Source organism: Salvelinus alpinus, chromosome 30 (genome assembly GCF_045679555.1).
Source record: "Salvelinus alpinus chromosome 30, SLU_Salpinus.1, whole genome shotgun sequence".
Lineage (NCBI taxonomy): Eukaryota > Metazoa > Chordata > Actinopteri > Salmoniformes > Salmonidae > Salvelinus > Salvelinus alpinus.
Genome location: NC_092115.1, coordinates 39,523,195 through 39,544,224, shown reverse-complemented (window position 1 = coordinate 39,544,224; position 21,030 = coordinate 39,523,195). Strand labels below are relative to the sequence as shown.

At 45.8% G+C, this 21,030-nt stretch overlaps 1 protein-coding gene across 2 annotated transcripts in view; it reads right to left on the bottom strand.

The window, feature by feature from the left end:
* Positions 1 to 937: 937 nt before the first annotated feature.
* Positions 938 to 21,030, bottom strand: part of LOC139559770 (semaphorin-6B-like) — a 53,891-nt gene continuing 33,798 nt past the window's right edge. For both annotated transcript variants that reach the window (XM_071376120.1, XM_071376119.1), the window contains exons 10-17: positions 20,733 to 20,950; positions 11,898 to 12,029; positions 11,648 to 11,797; positions 11,295 to 11,474; positions 9,295 to 9,435; positions 8,826 to 8,903; positions 8,642 to 8,700; positions 938 to 5,477 (exon numbers count right to left, since the gene is read on the bottom strand). In XM_071376120.1, the coding sequence (XP_071232221.1) occupies positions 4,465 to 5,477; positions 8,642 to 8,700; positions 8,826 to 8,903; positions 9,295 to 9,435; positions 11,295 to 11,474; positions 11,648 to 11,797; positions 11,898 to 12,029; positions 20,733 to 20,950 (1,971 nt within the window). In that variant the 3' untranslated portion in view covers positions 938 to 4,464. The remainder of the gene's footprint in view (positions 5,478 to 8,641; positions 8,701 to 8,825; positions 8,904 to 9,294; positions 9,436 to 11,294; positions 11,475 to 11,647; positions 11,798 to 11,897; positions 12,030 to 20,732; positions 20,951 to 21,030) is intronic.

Genomic DNA, 21,030 nt, shown 5'->3' with positions numbered 1-21,030 from the left:
CTGGAAGTGATCTGAGTTGGGAGGGGAAAACTGAAAACCAGCTGTTATTGGCAGAGAGGCTTGGAACTCTCTTTCCTATTGGTCTATTAACTAATTTACCACCTGCTGATGTCACCAGGCAGGCCAAAATTCCATCCCACCAAAACAGGCTGAAATTTCAGGCTCTTTCACTAAAATGGCATAATAATTTATTTTCTTTCACAATTTCAGTTTTATTTCAACCTAATAGTGTGGAAATATATCTAAAACACAGGACAATCATGTTTTTGACTGCACAGGGCCTTTAAAAACAAACATTGAATACTGAAGTGAGACTGTGAGATCTTGTTGTGTTTAAACTAATAGCGGTCTAGAGACCCACAACCATAATAAGGTGATGATTTGAGTTGAAGTGCAGGGCCGGAGCAAAAGCCTATACATATTGCGACCCTCAAGGACACGTTGATCATCACTTGTATACAGGCATATTATTGTAGTCGTGTAAAAACATAGTGTGTATGAAAAAGACTGCTTCTAATACAAAGGCAATGTTCCAGCTGTTAATGGCATCACATCTAACAAGCAATGATTCACCACCTACATCTCCTTGGCAACAGTGGAATCATATAGGGTGCATCTCAATCAGATCATTTTGGCCTCCTTTCCTTCATTCGCAATGATCTGAAAACACATGATAGATTAAGATAATTCGGTGGATTCCTACTGTGAATTTGTTTTCATCAATCTAGGTCTTCCACATCAGTGCACCTGAAGGTAAAGAAATGAGAGGAGGCCACTGTAGACATGTGAGATGCAGTTATTTTCACAGATGGCTTCCTCTCTTGCAAAGACTAGTTTCGAGCGCCATCTAGGGGCGATAAAAATGGTTGCTTGAAAGTGCCCTCTACTGTATGTCAAGATTCAAATTAACAATATGTAAAGATATAACAGAGATGAATAGATCTTAATGGTTTATTAGAATAAGAAAGAATATATTGACAGGGGTCTCCATATTGACTGACTGCTTTATACTCTCACGTGAAGTGTTTAGTGTGTGTCAGGGTTGGGCTCAATTCGAGTTGACGGCAGTCAATTCAGGAAGTGATTTGAATTTACAGTGGCAATCCAGTCTCCTTTTCACCTCAGTTAACACCGGATTTACTTAACAAAAGTCACATCTAAATAGGTGGTACAGGTATGTCATGACATAGCACACGTGGGGGGGGGGGGGGGGGCTCTATTGTTCTCTATTGCTCCTCTATTGTTCTTTTCTTTGGTCATCTATAATTCCTCAAGCAAGAGGGGAGGCCGATGACATCACAGACTCCCATCAGACCAACTCTTTGAACGCCCTACTCCTTGACCGCCTTTAATTCGAATTGTGTGTCTGTGTGTCTGTGTGTGTGTGTGTGTGTGTGTGTGTGTGTGTGTGTGTGTGTGTGTGTGTGTGTGTGTGTGTGTGTGTGTGTGTGTGTGCACAGCCGCCGTAAGTCACAAGTCAACTGGATACCTTTTTAAATTCAGCTCAGCAGGACAAGCCTGCGATTCTACTCTTTAGAAGGAAAACAGCTAGCCTCAGCATTTCGTCAAAGGTAAATACTGCACGTAGTGTATTTACAGCTCATTCACAACGTAGTCAACAAAAACTCACACGTCAAAGAGAAAAGCCCGTGTCAAGTAAGAAAACAAGAATCATTAAAACCAAACGGGTAAGATACATTCAAATCAATTATTTACAAGGATATGCATTAGATAACAGTACAACTCCTTTTCAAATAAGAAAAATAAAAGTTGTGCTTTTCCATGATGTATTATTACTGCACAGTTTTATGAGCAAATTAGTATATATATTCATTCAGGAAGTAGCCTTGACTTGAAGGTTCCACAGTATGCCTGTTTGTTGGTGTGGGAGAAAACAACCAATACAATGCTAGCACATTTCAGTAACAACTGAACCAAATACTGTACTAATGTTCATAAGTGGTTTATAAACAGATGTTCAGTGTCACTAGCATTTGAAATGGATATGCCTGAAATGCACGAGAGCAGCAAAGGCAAAATAATTACGAAAGAAAACAAACATTCAGTGGGCTTATCTGAAGGCGACATTGTGAAGTTCCTCATCGGTGCACACAGGAAGTAACACTGTACACATTCGAACAAATTATACAACATCACAGTATCAAATATATAAGGTATCAAATGAATTGACATGGTTTTTATGGCACTTGAAAATGGTTCCTTTTTGTTTCAGTGGTCACGTGATATGTCACCCGAAAGTACAGTTCGGAATATTGGCACACATTGTATTGACACAGAGGGAGAAAAGACATCGGCATGGTGTTTATGAGTGTGTTTCTTACTGTGGCTGCATCTCAAACAACACCATATTTCCCATTCAGTGCAATACATTTGACCACTATATAGACAATAGGGTGTGATTTGAGTCATGACCTGTCTGAGTGCTGTCGTCATTGTGCTCCACCAATGGTAACACAGACATCTGGGGTTGAGTCACACGTGTCTTTATATACAAGTCATTGCTGCTCAGGTTCACAACAGAACTGAACAAAACGTGTTTCTGATTGTGACTGGAGCTGTGTCTCTGATGACTTGAGAATGGCAGATCCTATCTTCTTTATTGTCTCCATGTTGCCTCTCTCTTTCTCACTCTGCCTTTCTGTTTGTCTCTCTATCCTCCAGTCTTTCTACTTATCTCTGTCTTTCTATCTATCCCTCTCCCCATGTCTGCTTAACGTAATGGCAAGTATTTTATTAGACACTTTGATGGGTAGAATATATGGTGCCATTTGAGTTCTATGATAATAACCATTAACATTGATGAGTAAGCGGCAGGACAGTTGTTTAATCACAACAACAGTGACTGTCACACACACGCATAGTCAGTGCACCTCCGCATACAGACACAGGGCGCAGGATGCACACGCGCACGCACGCACGCACGCACGCACGCACGCACGCACGCACGCACGCACACACACACACACACACGCACACACACACACACACACACACACACACACACACACACACACACACACACACACACACACACACACACACACACACACACACACACACACACACACACAGACAGACTGCCCAACCTAATTCTCTATCCTTCTCTCCACACGTCGCATCGGCTCTAAAATGATTTGCCATTAAAAAAAACATGGAGTGGAAGGAGTGGATGGATGGATGAAATGGCGTCATTAGAGAGAACGCCTGGTTGGCAGAAATAGTGCTGACATTCCAGTCCGACTCTCCTCCTTTCCCGTAGCTCAGTAAAAGTGGGTTATAGTCCCAGTGAGACAGGTTAGGAGCAGTACAGTACGGCCCCTCTCACCTCACATACACTGGGAATATATGGCCCCCTGACCAGGCTTATTAAAACTGATCTGTAAATCTCTCTCTCTCTCTCTGTGTGTGTGTGTGTGTGTGTGTGTGTGTGTGTGTGTGTGTGTGTGTGTGTGTGTGTGTGTGTGTGTGTGTGTGTGTGTGTGTGTGTGTGTGTGTGTGTGTGTGTGTGTGTGTGTGTGTGTGTGTGTCAGGAGGCTGCTGGAGGGTAGGCTATTAAATCTTCATTGCCACTTCCTTTCGACACTCTTCATCAGGTATTCTCTTCACGTTCAGAGTCAGAATGACCTCAGTGTTTTCCTGCACACTGAGGCTGAACAGTGTCTGTTTCATTCACCTTCAGTAAGATTCTTCAAAGTAATATCTTTCTAATTCATGTGTGAGTGCCACTCAGTCTGTACTGGAAGTTGGACAGAGTGCATTGTGTAGGAATGAAGTCTCCTAGGTCTCATCTTCTGACACCTGATAGTGGCCATGTTGTTTGGTTAGTCCTTTTTGGCCTGTTTGAAGCACAGGTAAGGCTGTCGGCAAGTGTCTGTCTCTGGGTCTCTTTGCATGTTGCTTCCTGCTTATGGTTCTCTCTCAGCATGTTTTCTTTGTAAGAATTCCACTGTCTAGCAAAGTCTTCCTTCCTTCCCCTCACTCTTTCCCTCTTTCTCACCTCTCTTTCAATCCCTCTCTCTCGCTCTCCTTTCTCTCTTTCTCGGCCTCCTCCCCTCTCTCTTTCCCTCTTTCTCACCTCTCTTTCAATCCCTATCTCTCGCTCCCCTTTCTCTCTTTCTCGCCTCCTCCCCTCTTTAAGCAGCTTGAGTGGATAGGCAGACACAGCAACAATCTCATTTTCTCTGGCTAATCACAGCCAAGCAGGATCTGAGTGACAGCAGTAGTAACCAGTCACAGAAAGAACAGCCTCAGGAGTCCACCAGTAAGATTAAGAGATATCAGGACTGAATGACAATGAGGGACAGAGACAGAGAGACAGAGAGAGAAAGAAAGAGAGAGGGAGGGAGAGAAAAGGTAGGACAGAGAGAAGGAGAGAGATGTAGAAAGAGACTGATATGGTCTTAAGCAGTGACCGGGGTCCTTCCCTGCGTTTCACTAGCTTTTTCACTGCCCGTTGTGAGTCCTCTCATTGGAACTCTTCTTACTCAGCAGCTGGCTGAGATCCACCAGCTCCCCCAGCTCTCCTCTCCCCAGTTCCCCTCTCAGCTGAGCCCTGCCCGGCCCGGGGGTGTGGTGCTGGGCCACATACTGCTGGCCGTTGGGGGTCGGCATGGAGGATGGAGGTGCGGGGACCATGCCCTGGCTGCTGAGGATGTAGCCTTCCTGTGGAGGCCAACGGAGAGGCAGGGGCTCCCCAAACTCCATGTGGGCGCTGGGGGCTGACACCACCCTCCTCCTATTCGGGGAGTCCTGGGGGGTCATGGGGTACACGTACTCCCCTGCCGACTTGCGAAGTGCCGACTTTGGGGTCCCACTCCTCCCCTTCTCCCCCCAGGGCTTGCTGAGGCACACGTAGTGCTGGCGAGGCGTCTCCCCTTCTCTTCCTCGCTCCTCACCCCCATGTCTCCCACCTCCTCCACCCTGGAAGAGTCTGGTGGTCAGGTAGACAGCAGTGGAGGGGTGTGGGGGGCAAGGGAGAGGGCAGGGGGATGCCAGCCCCATGGTGCTCCCTCCCAGGTAGGTCTGGCTGTTGTCCCACCCCCCTGATCCAGAATCGGAAAGCCTGAGCCCGCGTCTCTTCTGCTGGGGCGTGTGCTCTGGCGTGGGCAAGAACCCTGGGTCCAGCTCCCCGGACTTCACCCATCCGTTGGGCATCACAAACAGGGTCTCCCCGCCCTGAGAACAAGGTCTATCCCCTCCTCCCTGACGGGTCACACTGAGGACCGATCCTCCCATCCCTCCTCCTGACGTCAACATCCCCCTCTCCCGGCGCTGGATGCTGGACTGGCTGGTGTTGCTAGCGTGGCGTCGGTTGCTGGGCTTGTGAGCCATGATCCAGCAGACGGCCAGGCCTGATAGCATCGCCCCGATGGTGAAGGCCGAGATTGCAGACGCCACCAGCAGGTTGAGGGAGACCAGACTCTCCGGCTCGACCAGCAGACTCTGCTGTATGACACCTGAAGGGGAGAGGGGAGATGAAAGGATTCATAAGGTTAATGGCAAGAGAGAAGATAAAATCCACTTAACGTTACAGCATGAACAGGTTCTCACTCTACAGTCCTTCACTCTCCTCTACTTTTTCGTTTCCATTCTCCTTTATGACCCATGCTTTTGTTATTGTCACGTTTAGATCTAAACATGATTTGCCGGATCTCAAAGATGATATTGCTATATTTTATTATCCAAGAGCATAATCTTATTCTGTGTTACAGTAATCTATCATAACATTGTACATTTGCAGAAGATAAGCATCTCCTTATCCTTTTTGGCGCTTTCTCCAGCACATCCTTGGGGTTCTGCTGGCTGGGCTGAAAGCTGCACTTGTCATCAGTAAGAAGGGAAAACACTAAAACAGACTCCGTTCAAAATTTCCATTCTGTGTTCAGGAAGGATCTGGGCTGGCCAGTGAGTTTCTCCCTAAAATACATCATTTATTTTGGTAAGTATTTCCACCGCTCTAATCACTCCCATCTGCACAGACACAGCAGATGTCTGCCAGGCCCTGGACCCATAGTTCTGGGTCTGGCTTCATGCTTTCACTACTCTCTATGGAACAGGCTGACTGCAGTAAACTGGCCTATATCTGAGGTAGAAAGCAAAAGTTCTGGAACTAGAAGGGGTCAAGTTCTAGAGAGTGATATACAGTGCATTCTGAAAGTAAATCAGACCCTTTGCCTTTTCCACATTTTGTTACGTTACAGCCTTATTCTAAATTAAATTAAATGTTTTCTCCCCCCCTCATCAATCTATACACAATACCCCATAATGACAAAGCAAAAATAGGTTTTTAGAAATGTTTGCAAATGTATTAAAAATAAAGAAATGTAATATAACATTTACATAAATATTCAGACCCTTTACTCAGTACTTTGTTGAAGCACCTTTGGCAGCGATTACAGCCTCGAGTCTTCTTCGGTATGACGCTACAAGCTTGGCACACCTGTATTTGGGGAGTTTCTCCCATTCTTCTCTGCAAATCCTCTCAAGCTCTGTCAAGTTGGATGGGGAGTGTCGCTGCACAGCCATTTTCAGGTCTCTCCAGAGATGTCAGATCGGGCTCGGGCTCTGGCTGGGCCACTCAAGGACATTAAGAGAGTTGTCCCGAATCTACTCCTGCGTTGTCTTGGCTGTGTGCTTAGGGACGTTGTCCTGTTGTAAGGTGAACCGTCACCCCAGTCTGAGGTCCTGATCACTCTGGAGCAGGTTTTCATCAAGGATCTCTCTGTACTTTGCTTTATTCATCTTTGCCTTTGCCAAACCCTGCCGCTGAAAAACATCCCCACAGCATGATGCCGCCACCATCATGCTTCACCGTAGGGATGATGCCAGGTTTCCTCCAGACGTGTAGCTCTCCTCTCCCCAGTTCCCATCTCTGCTGAGCCCTGCCCGGCCCGGGGGTGTGGTGCTGGGCCACATACTGCTGGCCGTTGGGGGTCTGCATGGAGGATGGAGGTGCGGGGACCATGCCCTGGCTGCCGAGGATGTAGCCTTCCTGGGGAGGCCAGCAGAGAGGCAGATGAACTGTCGCCCCAGTCTGAGGTCCTGATTGCGCTAGAGCAGGTTTTCATCAAGGATCTCTCTGTTCTAAGCTTCATTCATCTTTGCCTTTGCCAGTCCCTGCCGCTGAAAAACATCCCCACAGCATGATGCCGCCACCATCATGCTTCACAGTAGGGATGGTGCCAGGTTTCCTCCAGACGTGATGCTTGGCATTCAGGCCAAAGAATTCAATCTTAGTTTCATCAGACCAGAGAATCTTCTTTCTCATGGTCTGAGAGTCCTTTAGGTGGAAGAGGCTCTAGGAAGAGCCTTGGTGGTTACAAACTTCTTCTATTTGTATTTATTTATTTAACTAGGCAAGTCAGTTAAGAACAAATTCTTATTTACAATGACGGCTTACTATTTAAGAATGATGGAGGGTCTGAATACTTTTTATTTCTTAATACATTTGCAAAAATGTCCAAAAACCTGTTTTTGCTTTCTCATTATGGGGTATTACGTGTAGATTGATGAGAAAAACATTTTATTTAGTACATTTGAGAATAAGGCTGTAACGTAACAAAATGTGGGAAAGGGAAGAGGTCTGAATACTTTCCAAAGGCACTGTATAACAGATGAGATTGCAATGTTCTGGTAGAGGAACTAATTCATTGCTGGTTATAGATCTATGACAGAGAGTTTAGATGATATTGTAATATTATGGACTTAGACTTGAGAACAGATTGCAGGTTATAGACTACAATACAATAGATGAGATTGTAGTGGAGTGTTCTGCAATCAGAACACTCCCAGATTATAGATTTGCAATAAAACAGATGCTATTGCAGTGTATAATTTGAGTTGGAACAGATTGCAGGTCCTGGAACAGTTTACTGATGAGAAAGAGACATCCTGATTGACACCAAGACAGATGTGAGATGTGTTTGTTAGGAGAAGACGTTATCTTATGCCCCTGCCAGAATCTCAGCTTTGAGCACCACAAAGTTTTGCATACTGAGTTTTGTCCTCATTTTTCTTTTGTACATGTTTTTTGTGGCAAGTATTTGTCAAAATGTAGCAGACAGTCGTTGACAGCTGAACACTCAGAATATGGCTTAGTCCTGTGGGATTGTGGGGCTGTGAACCAGAAGGCTGTACTTCACTGATCAAGACATTCACTCCTCTGCCAAACAATCAACATGCATTTATTGAAGCCAGCAACCAATTAAAAGCAGTCATACCGGGAGGCTTCTGAAGGACACGGATCTGAGGAGCGGGAAATCAAAGCCCTGACATTTCACACTAGCTAATCACCTTGCTGACAGACTACAAATGACAGTCTTCTTCCCGTCACCACTGTAAATGCAAGTTCAGTACACACATATACAGAAACATACAATACACAGTATATGAACTGCAGTATCATTGTGATGTTATGTACACTTGGGTTGTGATTGAGATGTTAACTGAGACCGTGACAAATGAAAACTATACTTTGTATTAACAAACACTTGAATTGCATTGATGTCTGTGTAGCAAACGCTTGTAATGCATGATTGAGCCACTAGGCGGAGCATCCATTAAGTGAAATAAAGAACAGTTTCTACCCACAGAGCTACAGGGCTAAAGACAAGGTACTTACCACCACAGTCTCCAAGATGGGAGAAGTTGCCATAATCAATGTCTTGCTGAAAAGGCAGCCTGCAATAGGACAAAGATGATAGATTAACCGATTACACAGCACATCAACATCAAAAGATAAGAATAGATTAATACACAATTAAGTTATTCATCTGATCCTAAATCAATATGGGCAGCTGTCTCACCGTGTGCCTGGTCTGAGGAAGGAGCAGGTGCTGCCTCTGGTCCAGCCACAGTAGGGATCTCTGGAAGTCAGACAGCTCCTAAATACACACACATACACACACACATGGAGATCTGATCAGCCTGATGGAGGTGGCGTGTGTGTGAGTGTGTGTGTTAGATTAGGGTAAGGGTTAAGGCTGTGATTAGGGTTACGGTTTAACTGGGATGTAGAAATACAGCTATGGTTAGGGTGGTTGTTGAGGCTAGAGTTGAACCAGGATGAACTGGGATGTGGACATGGGGTTAGGGTTATGGCTAAGATTAGGGTTGATTCAGGATGTGGACATTAAGCTAGGGTTAGGGTTATTTATGGCTAGGGTTAGGGTTGATCTGGGTTGTGAACATCAAGCTAGGGTTAGGGTAGCCAAAACCATAAACAAAACCCTGTGTGTGTGTGTTTGTGAATGTGTGTGTGTGTGTGTTACTCACTTCATGCAGCGTGAGTGTAGGTGGCAGCGTGCTGTGGGTAGTCTGACCAGACAGGAAGGGAAGGCCAGCAGTAGAGTGTGACTGGGACGATCCAAGGACAGAGACAACAACTGTCTGGCCTGGACAGAATCCTCTCCACACCTGGAGACAGAGAGAGCGAAAGGGAAAGAAAGAGAGCGAGAGACATACAGTGGGGAGAACAAGTATTTGATACACTGCCGATTTTGCAGGTTTTCCTACTTACAAAGCATGTAGAGGTCTGTAATTTTTATCATAGGTACACTTCAACTGTGAGAGACGGAATCTAAAACAAAAATCCAGAAAATCATATTGTATGATTTTTAAATAATTAATTTGCATTTTATTGCATGACATAAGTATTTGATCACCTACCAACCAGTAAGAATTCCGGCTCTCACAGACCTGTTAGTTTTTCTTTAAGAAGCCCTCCTGTTCTCCACTCATTACCTGTATTAACTGCACCTGTTTGAACTCGTTACCTGTATAAAAGACACCTGTCCACACACAATCAAACAGATTCCAACCTCTCCACAATGGCCAAGACCAGAGAGCTGTGTAAGGACATCAGGGATAAAATTGTAGACCTGCACAAGGCTGGGATGGGCTACAGGACAATAGGCAAGCAGCTTGGTGAGAAGGAAACAACTGTTGGCGCAATTATTAGAAAATGGAAGAAGTTCAAGATGACGGTCAATCCCCCTCGGTCTGGGGCTCCATGCAAGATTTCACCTCGTGGGGCATCAATGATCATGAGGAAGGTGAGGGATCAGCCCAGAACTACACGGCAGGACCTGGTCAATGACCTGAAGAGAGCTGGGACCACAGTCTCAAAGAAAACCATTAGTAACACACTACGCCGTCATGGATTAAAATCCTGCAGCGCACGCAAGGTCCCCCTGCTTAAGCCAGTGCATGTCCAGGCCTGTCTGAAGTTTGCCAATGACCATCTGGATGATCCAGAGGAGGAATGGGAGAAGGTCATGTGGTCTGATGAGACAAAAATAGAGCTTTTTGGTCTAACTCCACTCGCCGTGTTTGGAGGAAGAAGAAGTATGAGTACAACCCCAAGAACACCATCCCAACCGTGAAGCATGGAGGTGGAAACATCATTCTTTGGGGATGCTTTTCTGCAAAGGGGACAGGACGACTGCACCGTATTGAGGGGAGGATGGATGGGGCCATGTATCGCGAGATCTTGGCCAACAACCTCCTTCCCTCAGTAAGAGCATTGAAGATGGGTCGTGGCTGGGTCTTCCAGCATGACAACGACACGAAGCACACAGCCATGGCAACTAAGGAGTGGCTCCGTAAGAAGCATCTCAAGGTCCTGGAGTGGCCTAGCCAGTCTCCAGACCTGAACCCAATAGAAAATCTTTGGAGGGAGCTGAAAGTCCGTATTGCCCAGCGACAGCCCTGAAACCTGAAGGATCTGGAGAAGATCTGTAGGGAGGAGTGGGCCAAAATCCCTGCTGCAGTGTGTGCAAACCTAGTCAAGAACTACAGGAATCGTATGATCTCTGTAATTGCAAACAAAGGTTTCTGTACCAAATATTAAGTTCTGCTTTTCTGATGTATCAAATACTTATGTCATGCAATAAAATGCAAATTAATTACTTAAAAATCATACAATGTGATTTTCTGGATTTTTGTTTTAGATTCCGTCTCTCATAGTTGAAGTGTACCTATGATAATAATTACAGACCTCTACATGCTTTGTAAGTAGGAAAACCTGCAAAATCGGTAGTGTATCAAATACTTGTTCTCCCCACTGTAGATGCATCTTTAGAGTATTTTACAGCAGAGAAAAAGAGGGATTCACATTAGGGTGATCGCTGCCTTTGCAAACAGAGAGGTTTTAAAAAACAATGGCGCAACAAGTATAGTGACTTAAACAGTTCATCTCCACAATAATGAGCTGACAAAACACGGGACTGCAGCGAGAACAAGGGATTGTGGCCAAACTCCCTTCCCGTACTCACTTCTCAGGGTTGAAGCCCTCCACCTCTTCCAGAAACACACTGCTGTGTGTGGGAGAGTTGTCTCCACTGGGGACAATGAGGAATTTGAGGACGGTCCCTCGCGTGGAGCCCAGAAACAATACCGTACGGTTTCTATGGGGACCAGCTTCTGTGTCCACCACCATGGCTGTCAACTGGTACCTGGGGAGAGGAATGGAGGGGGAGAATAGAGGGAAAGGGAGGGGGGAAATGAGAAGGGAGAGGGAGCGAGGAAGATGGTGAGCTCAATTTCAGGACACTTGAGGTATACAACGTAGAGCAAACATTGATTTCAGTGAAAAATCAGTAGTAACCATGGGTATCCTTAGTCATACCTGCCCATAGTCTTGACAACCCAGGGTCTGTGCCCCACCAGGGGTATGGTCTCATCCATCAGGGGATGAGTCTTCACAAAGTTCAACACCTCATCTGGCAGAGTTTTGGACGAGCTGAACTGAGACCCCTGCACCGCACAGCTACCCGGCCTACAGAGAGAGAACAGGGTCAAAATAAGGCATAATAATATGATAGAACATCCCATTACAATACTACACAAAGATAAATATGAGTTATTGTTGAAAGTACCTGGGTTTGGGCACAAGCTCATCAGATACAGGTGTCCAGATGGATTCTGGAGATTTCTGCTCCTTGAATCTTCCCTCAAACACCCTAGCCAACTGTTGCATGTCAAACACACAGACTGCAGACCCAGGGATACTGTCAGAGACAGGGAGAGAGAAGGAGGGGAGGTGGGGCAGAAAGGATTAGATATGGATCAGCTATATGATGTGTGCCTGTGTGTGTTCATGTGTGCGTGCATGTGGGTCTTTCTAAAAACTAGGGTACCAGTGAGGGCTTCATAAGCTGGACAACTTGTTACTACAGAAGTCCTGAGAGGACATATTAATAAAATCAAATAAATCTCTCTTTATGTCGAGATAACAATTGATTTATCTTTTGATCACTACACAATAAAAGTTGTTTTGTCAAGATCACAAGATAATCAAAAGTACCACGCATCATCCATTCATTTGTTCAGATGCACGATAATGACCTCATCAAGGAGCCCTGTTGCTACATTGCATGCAACGTTCTCATGGGGCATTTAAGCCCTGAATGATGCCTGACAGGCAGCTCTGTCTCCCAGGCCATGTGCCGTCTCCAAGACCACAGCCAATCGCACGCAAGAAACAACGCAGCTAAGTTGGCTAGTATTGTGAGCTAGCTAGTTAGCTAGGTAGTCTTGAATTTGGAGCTCAGAAATTCAAGTATTGGAATTGGCCAAGCTTGAAAATCAGACATTTCCTTTTTAAGTCTGTAATTATTCTAGCCAATATATAAATTCTCCTGCTCCCTTATAATTATCTTTGATTTAATTTTTGATCTGTTTTGTGAGAGATGTGGCAACTTTAGTTTGTTTCCTGCCGCTTCAATTGAACGGTGTTGCGATAAGATCACGTGCAGTGATTGTGAGGATGACAACGTCTAATGCTGGTTTCAACTTGGCTTTCCATACTAATACTTCTATTACAAAAAGAACCTGGTTTTTGGTTGCATTCTCATTTTCACAACAGCAATGGTGAGATTCATGGTACCGCTATTCATGGCTTTATTATGTGTGCCTGCATCGGCCACATAGGCTACAGAAAAATGGCCAAGCATGCATTCAATTTATTTAGTCAGGCAAGTCCACATTATTCTCACATATTTTAGAATGTAATAAGAATTTGAATATCAATATATCGGCAAGGCCCCCAAAAATGCATTATTCTTAGTGGTCATGGCCTACTTTTTAAAAATACACTTTTTACATGCTTTTTTGGGGGGCGGCAGGGGGGGGGGTCTATATTTGGCCCTATACAGTATGTACAATTACATACATTATACAATTGAGGTCCTTGAAAATTACAATTAACTGCTTGAAAAAGTCCCTTAAAGTCCTTGAATTTGACTATCAATATCTGTATGAACTCTGCTTAAAGGATGTCCAAGCCTTACGTTGTTGTATAGGTAGAATTATGGGCCAATTTGCATATACAGTGCCTTCGGGAAAGTATTCAGACCCCTTCTTTTTCCATACTTTGTAACGTTACAGCCTTATTCTAAAATGTACAAACTTTTTCCCCCCTCATCAATCTGTAACATCAATCTATCAATCTTTTTTTTCCTTCTATGTTATTGACTGTACGTTTGTTTATTCCATGTGTATCTCTGTGTTGTTGTTTGTGTCGCACTGCTTTGCTTTATCTTGGCCAGGTCGCAGTTGTAAATAAGAACTTGTTCTCAACTGGCCTACCTGGTTAAATATAGGTGAAATAAAAAAATAAAAAATACACAATATACCCCGTAATGACAAAGCAAAAATGAAATATCCTATTTACTTACAGTTGAAGTCGGAACTTTACATACACCTTAGCCATATAAATTTAAACTCAGTTTTCACAATTCCTGACATTTAATCCTTGTAAAAAAGTCCCTGTCTCAGGTCAGCTAGGATCAACACTTTATTTTAATAATGTAAAATGTCAGAATAATAGTTCAGAGAATTATTTATTTCAGCTTTTATTTCTTTCATCACATTCCCAGTGGTTCAGAAGTTTACATACACTCAATTAGTATTTGGTAGCATTGCCTTTAAATTGTTTAACTTGGGTCAACCGTTTTGATCGCTCCAACTTCCGGGTTGGAGCGAGTGGTCGCATTTCGCACTTCGCACTGCTGGTAGTATTACTTTTCATTACATTTCATTATAGTACAACGGTTTGATTTGTCTGATCTTGCAATTCTTTTTAGCTAGCTACATAGCCGTCTTTGTATCAAAGATAATTGTGTAGTTTCGCGTAATTATCGTAATTCGTCGTCCTAACGTAGTCAACACTGCTATCTGGCCAGCAGCTAGCCAGCTAGCCAACGTCCACCGTCTACCGAATAGCAGCACTGTAGAAACTATTACATTCAACGGAACGACTTGATTACTGTAGTGTTAGCTAGCTACATAGTTGTCTTTGCTGTCCTCGTTTCCAAGATAATTGTGTAGTTTAGAGTGTGTAGTTTAGTTTAGAGTGATTATCGTAATTTACCGAGGTTAGCTAGCCAGCTATTTGTCGTCCCTCTTAACGTAGGAAACACTGCTAGCTAGCCAGCAGCTAGCCAGCTAGCCAACGTCTACCGAATAGCAGCACTGTAGAAACTATTACATTCAACGGAACGACTTGGTTAGTGTAGTGTTAGCTAGCTACATAGTTGTCTTTGCTGTCAAGATAATTGTGTAGTTTTGAGTAATTGTCGAGGTTACCTAGCCAGTTACCGAGGCTACCTAGCCAGCTACACTTTCAAACTAAGTCAACAACGCAGCCACTGCTACCTAGCCTACTTCAGCAGCACTGTATCATTTTAGTCAATAAGATTTCTTGCAACGTAAGTTTGACTTTCTGAACATTCGAGACGTGTAGTCCACTTGTCATTCCAATCTCCTTTGCATTAGCGTAGCCTCTTCTGTAGCCTGTCAACTATGTGTCTGTCTATCCCTCTTCTCTCCTCTCTGCACAGACCACACAAACGCTTCACACCGCGTGGCCGCTGCCTGGTGGTCCCAGCGCGCACGACCCACGTGGAGTTCCAGGTCTCCGGCAGCCTCTGGAACTGCCGATCTGCGGCCAACAAGGCAGAGTTCATCTCAGCCTATGCTTCCCTCCAGTCCCTCGACTTCTTGGCACTGACAGAAACATGGATTACCACAGATAACACTGCTACTCCTACTGCTCTCTCCTCGTCTGCCCACGTGTTCTCGCACACCCCGAGAGCTTCTGGTCAGCGGGGTGGTGGCACTGGGATCCTCATCTCTCCCAAGTGGACATTCTCTCTTTCTCCCCTGACCCATCTGTCTATCGCCTCCTTTGAATTCCATGCTGTCACAGTTACCAGCCCTTTCAAGCTAACATCCTTATCATTTATCGCCCCCCAGGTTCCCTTGGAGAGTTCATCAATGAGCTTGACGCCTTGATAAGCTCCTTTCCTGAGGATGGCTCACCTCTCACAGTTCTGGGTGACTTTAACCTCCCCACGTCTACCTTTAACTCATTCCTCTCTGCCTCCTTCTTTCCACTCCTCTCCTCTTTTGACCTCACCCTCTCACCTTCCCCCCCTACTCACAAGGCAGGCAATACGCTTGACCTCATCTTTACTAGATGCTGTTCTTCCACTAATCTCATTGCAACTCCCCTCCAAGTCTCCGACCACTACCTTGTATCCTTTTCCCTCTCGCTCTCATCTAACACTTCCCACACTGCCCCTACTCGGATGGTATCGCGCCGTCCCAACCTTCGCTCTCTCTCCCCCGCTACTCTCTCCTCTTCCATCCTATCATCTCTTCCCTCTGCTCAAACCTTCTCCAACCTATCTCCTGATTCTGCCTCCTCAACCCTCCTCTCCTCCCTTTCTGCATCCTTTGACTCTCTATGTCCCCTATCCTCCAGGCCGGCTCGGTCCTCCCCTCCTGCTCCGTGGCTCGACGACTCATTGCGAGCTCACAGAACAGGGCTCCGGGCAGCCGAGCGGAAATGGAGGAAAACTCGCCTCCCTGCGGACCTGGCATCCTTTCACTCCCTCCTCTCTACATTCTCCTCTTCTGTCTCTGCTGCTAAAGCCACTTTCTACCACTCTAAATTCCAAGCATCTGCCTCTAACCCTAGGAAGCTCTTTGCCACCTTCTCCTCCCTCCTGAATCCTCCTCCCCCTCCCCCCCCTCCTCCCTCTCTGCGGATGACTTCGTCAACCATTTTGAAAAGAAGGTCGACGACATCCGATCCTCGTTTGCTAAGTCAAACGACACCGCTGGTTCTGCTCACACTGCCCTACCCTGTGCTTTGACCTCTTTCTCCCCTCTCTCTCCAGATGAAATCTCGCGTCTTGTGACGGCCGGCCGCCCAACAACCTGCCCGCTTGACCCTATCCCCTCCTCTCTTCTCCAGACCATTTCCGGAGACCTTCTCCCTTACCTCACCTCGCTCATCAACTCATCCTTGACCGCTGGCTACGTCCCTTCCGCCTTCAAGAGAGCGAGAGTTGCACCCCTTCTGAAAAAACCTACACTCGATCCCTCTGATGTCAACAACTACAGACCAGTATCCCTTCTTTCTTTTCTCTCCAAAACTCTTGAACGTGCCGTCCTTGGCCAGCTCTCCTGCTATCTCTCTCAGAATGACCTTCTTGATCCAAATCAGTCAGGTTTCAAGACTAGTCATTCAACTGAGACTGCTCTTCTCTGTGTCACGGAGGCGCTCCGCACTGCTAAAGCTAACTCTCTCTCCTCTGCTCTCATCCTTCTAGACCTATCGGCTGCCTTTGATACTGTGAACCATCAGATCCTCCTCTCCACCCTCTCCGAGTTGGGCATCTCCGGCGCGGCCCACGCTTGGATTGCGTCCTACCTGACAGGTCGCTCCTACCAGGTGGCGTGGCGAGAATCTGTCTCCGCACCACGTGCTCTCACCACTGGTGTCCCCCAGGGCTCTGTTCTAGGCCCTCTCCTATTCTCGCTATACACCAAGTCACTTGGCTCTGTCATATCCTCACATGGTCTCTCCTATCATTGCTATGCAGACGACACACAATTCATCTTCTCCTTTCCCCCTTCTGATAACCAGGTGGCGAATCGCATCTCTGCATGTCTGGCAGACATATCAGTGTGGATGACGGATCACCACCTCAAGCTGAACCTCGGCAAGACGGAGCTGCTCTTCCTCTCGGGGAAGGACTGCCCGTTCCATGATCTTGCCATCACGGTTGACAACTCCATTGTGTCCTCCTCCCAGAGCGCTAAGAACCTTGGCGTGATCCTGGACAACACCCTGTCGTTCTCAACCAACATCAAGGCGGTGACCCGTTCCTGTAGGTTCATGCTCTACAACATTCGCAGAGTACGACCCTGCCTCACACAGGAAGCGGCGCAGGTCCTAATCCAGGCACTTGTCATCTCCCGTCTGGATTACTGCAACTCGCTGTTGGCTGGGCTCCCTGCCTGTGCGATTAAACCCCTACAACTCATCCAGAACGCCGCAGCCCGTCTGGTGTTCAACCTTCCCAAGTTCTCTCACGTCACCCCGCTCCTCCGCTCTCTCCACTGGCTTCCAGTTGAAGCTCGCATCCGCTACAAGACCATGGTGCTTGCCTACGGAGCTGTGAGGGGAACGGCACCTCCGTACCTTCAGGCTCTGATCAGGCCCTACACCCAAACAAGGGCACTGCGTTCATCCACCTCTGGCCTGCTCGCCTCCCTACCTCTGAGGAAGTACAGCTCCCGCTCAGCCCAGTCAAAACTGTTCGCTGCTCTGGCACCCCAATGGTGGAACAAACTCCCCCACGACGCCAGGTCAGCGGAATCAATCACCACCTTCCGGAGACACCTGAAACCCCACCTCTTTAAGGAATACCTAGGATAGGATAAAGTAATCCTTCTAACCCCCCCCCCCCCCTTAGAGTTAGATGCACTATTGTAAAGTGGTTGATCTAACTGGACATCATAAGGTGAATGCACCAACTTGTAAGTCGCTCTGGATAAGAGCGTCTGCTAAATGACTTAAATGTAAATGTAAATGTAGCCTTCCACAAGCTTCCCACAATAAGTTGGATGAATTTTGGCCCATTCCTCCTGACAGAGCTGGTGTAACTGAGTTAGGTTTGTAGGCCTCTTTGCTTAGGCTTGAGGTCAGAGCTTTGTGATGGCCACTCCAATACCTTGACTTTGATGTCCTTAAGCCATTTCGCCACAACTTTGGAAGTATGCTTGGGGTCATTGTCCATTTGGAAGACCCATTTGCAACCAAGCATTAACTTCCTGACTGATGTCTTGAGATGTTGCTTCAATATATACACATCAATTTCCTGCCTCATGATGCCATCTATTTTGTGAAGTGCACCAGTCCCTCCTGCTGCAAAGCACCCCCACAATATGATGCTGCCACCCCCGTGCTTCACGGTTGGGATGGTGTTCTTCGGCTTGCAAGCATCCCCCTTTTTCCTCCAAACATAACGATGGTCATTATGGCCAAACAGTTCTATTTTTGTTTCATCAGACCAGAGGACATTTCTCCAAAAAGTACGATCTTTGTCCCCATGTGCAGTTACAAACCTGTAGTCTGGCTTTTCTATGGCGGTTTTGGAGCAGTGGCTTCTTCCTTGCTAAGCAGCCTTTCAGGTTATGTCGATATAGGACTCGTTTTACTGTGGATATAGATACTTTTGTACCTGTTTCCTCCAGCATCTTCACAAGGTCCTTTGCTGTTGTTCTGGGATTGATTTGCACTTTTCGCACCAAAGTACGTTCATCTCTAGGAGACAAAACGCGTCTCAATCCTGAGCGGTATGACGGCAGCGTGGTCCTATGGTGTTTATACTTGCGTACTATTGTTTGTACAGATGAACGTGGTACCATCAGGCGTTTGGAAATTGCTCCCAAGGATGAATCAGACTTGAGGAGGTCTACATTTTTTATTCTGAGGTCTTGGCTGATTTATTTAGATTTTCCCATGATGTCAAGCAAAGAAGCACTGAGTTTGAAGGTAGGCCTTGAAATACATCCACAGGTACACCTTCAATTGACTCAAATGATGTCAATTAGCCTACCAGAAGCTTCTAGAGCCATGACATCATTTTCTGGAATTTTCCAAGCTGTTTAAAGGCACAGTTAACTTAATGTATGTAAACTTCTGACCCACTGGAATTGTGATACAATGAATTATAAGTGAAATAATCTGCCTGTAAACAATTTTTGGACAAAGTACTTGTGTCATGCACAAAGTAGATGTCCTAACTGGCCCACCAAAACTATAGTTTGTTAACAAGAAATTTGTGGAGTGGTTGAAAAACTAGTTTTAATAACCCCAACCTAAGTGTATGTAAACTTCCGACTTCAACTGTAAGTATTCAGACCCTTTACACAGTACTTTGTTGAAGCACCTTTGGCAGCGATTACAGCCTAGAGTCTTCTTGGGTATGATGCTACAAGCTTGACACACCTGTATTTGGGGAGTTTCTCTCATTGTTCTCTGCAGAGCCTCTCAAGCTTTGTCAGGTTGGATGGGGAGTGTTGCTGCAAAGCAATTTCCAGGAATCTCCAGAGATGTTCGATCGGGTTCAAGTCCGGGCTCTGGCTGTGCCGCTCAAGGACATTCAGAGACTTATCCTGAAGCCACTCTTGAGTTGTCTTGGCTATTTGCTTAGGGTCATTGTCCTGTTGTAAGGTGAACTTTCACCCCAGTCTGAGCTCCTGAGCGCTCCGGAGCAGGTTTTCATCAAGGATCACTCTGTACTTTACTCCGTTCATCTTTGCCTCGATCCTGACTAGTCTCCCAGTCCCTGCCACTGAAAAACACCATGCTTCACTGTAGGGATGGTGCAAGGTTCCCTCCAGACGTGACACTTCACATTCAGCCCAAAGAGTTCAATCTTCGTTTCATCAGACCAGAGAATCTTATTTCTCATGGTCTGAGAGTCTTTAGGAACTTTTGGCAAACTCCAAGTGGGCTGTCATGTGCCTTTTACTGAGGAGTGGCTTCCGACTGGCCACTCTACCATAAAGGCCTGGTTGGTGGAGTGCTGCAGAGATGGTTGTCCTTCTGGAAGTTTTCACATCTCCACAGAGGAACTCTAGAGCTCTGTCAGAGTCACCATCGGGTTCTTGGTCACCTCTCTGACCAAAGCCTTTCTCCCCCGATTGCTCAGTTTGGCCGGGCGTCCAGCTCTAGGAAGAGTCTTGGCGGTTCCATACTTCTTCCATTTAAGAATGATGGAGGCCACTGTGTTCGTGTGGACCTTCAATGCTGCAGCCATGCTATTGTACCCTTCCTCAGATCTGTGCCTCAATACAATCCTGTCACGGAGCTCTACGGATGATTCCTTCAACCTCAAGGCTTGGTTTTTGCTCTGACATACACTGTCAACTGTGGGACCTTATATAGACAGGTGTGTGCCTTTCCAAATCATGTCCAATCAATGGAATTGACCACAGGTGGACTCCAATCAAGTTGTAGAAACATCTGAGCTCAACTTCGAGTCTCATAGCAAAGGGTCTGAATACTTATTTAAATAAGGTATTTCTGTTGTTGTTTTTTTTAGGAATTTGCTAAAATTTCTAAACCTAAACCATTAACCATTCTAAACCATTATGGCGTATTGTGTGTTTATTGCTGAGATTTTTTTTAAATTTAATACATTTTAGAATAAGGCTGTAATGTAACAGAATGTGGAAAAGTCAAGTGGTCTGATTACTTTCCAAAGGCACTGTATTCCTTTAAGTACACATGTGGAACTTAACATTATGATCCCAATGTCACAGATTGGACCCATTATTTATAGAAAGATCCATGTCCATACGCGCATACTTTTTATTTAATTTAACCAGGCAAGTATGTGTGCGTGTACCTGTTGGGCGGTGTAGAGAACAGTCCCAGGATGACGTCCCTGCCGTTCATGTTGAGTACGGGGCTGGTGGCGTGGAGCAGGTTGAAGTAGAAGTGGGAGTCTCCTGGGACAGAACAGTTCAGTCTGGCCTTCAGGAACGATGTCCACTGTTTCTCCAACACCCTCTGAGACCCACCCTGGTCCCCCTTACACACCCTCGCCACACGTGACACCATCACCTGTACACACGCACACACACAAGGACACACACAGTATAAACAAGACAAACAATATAAACAAAATGGGATGTACAAATTGC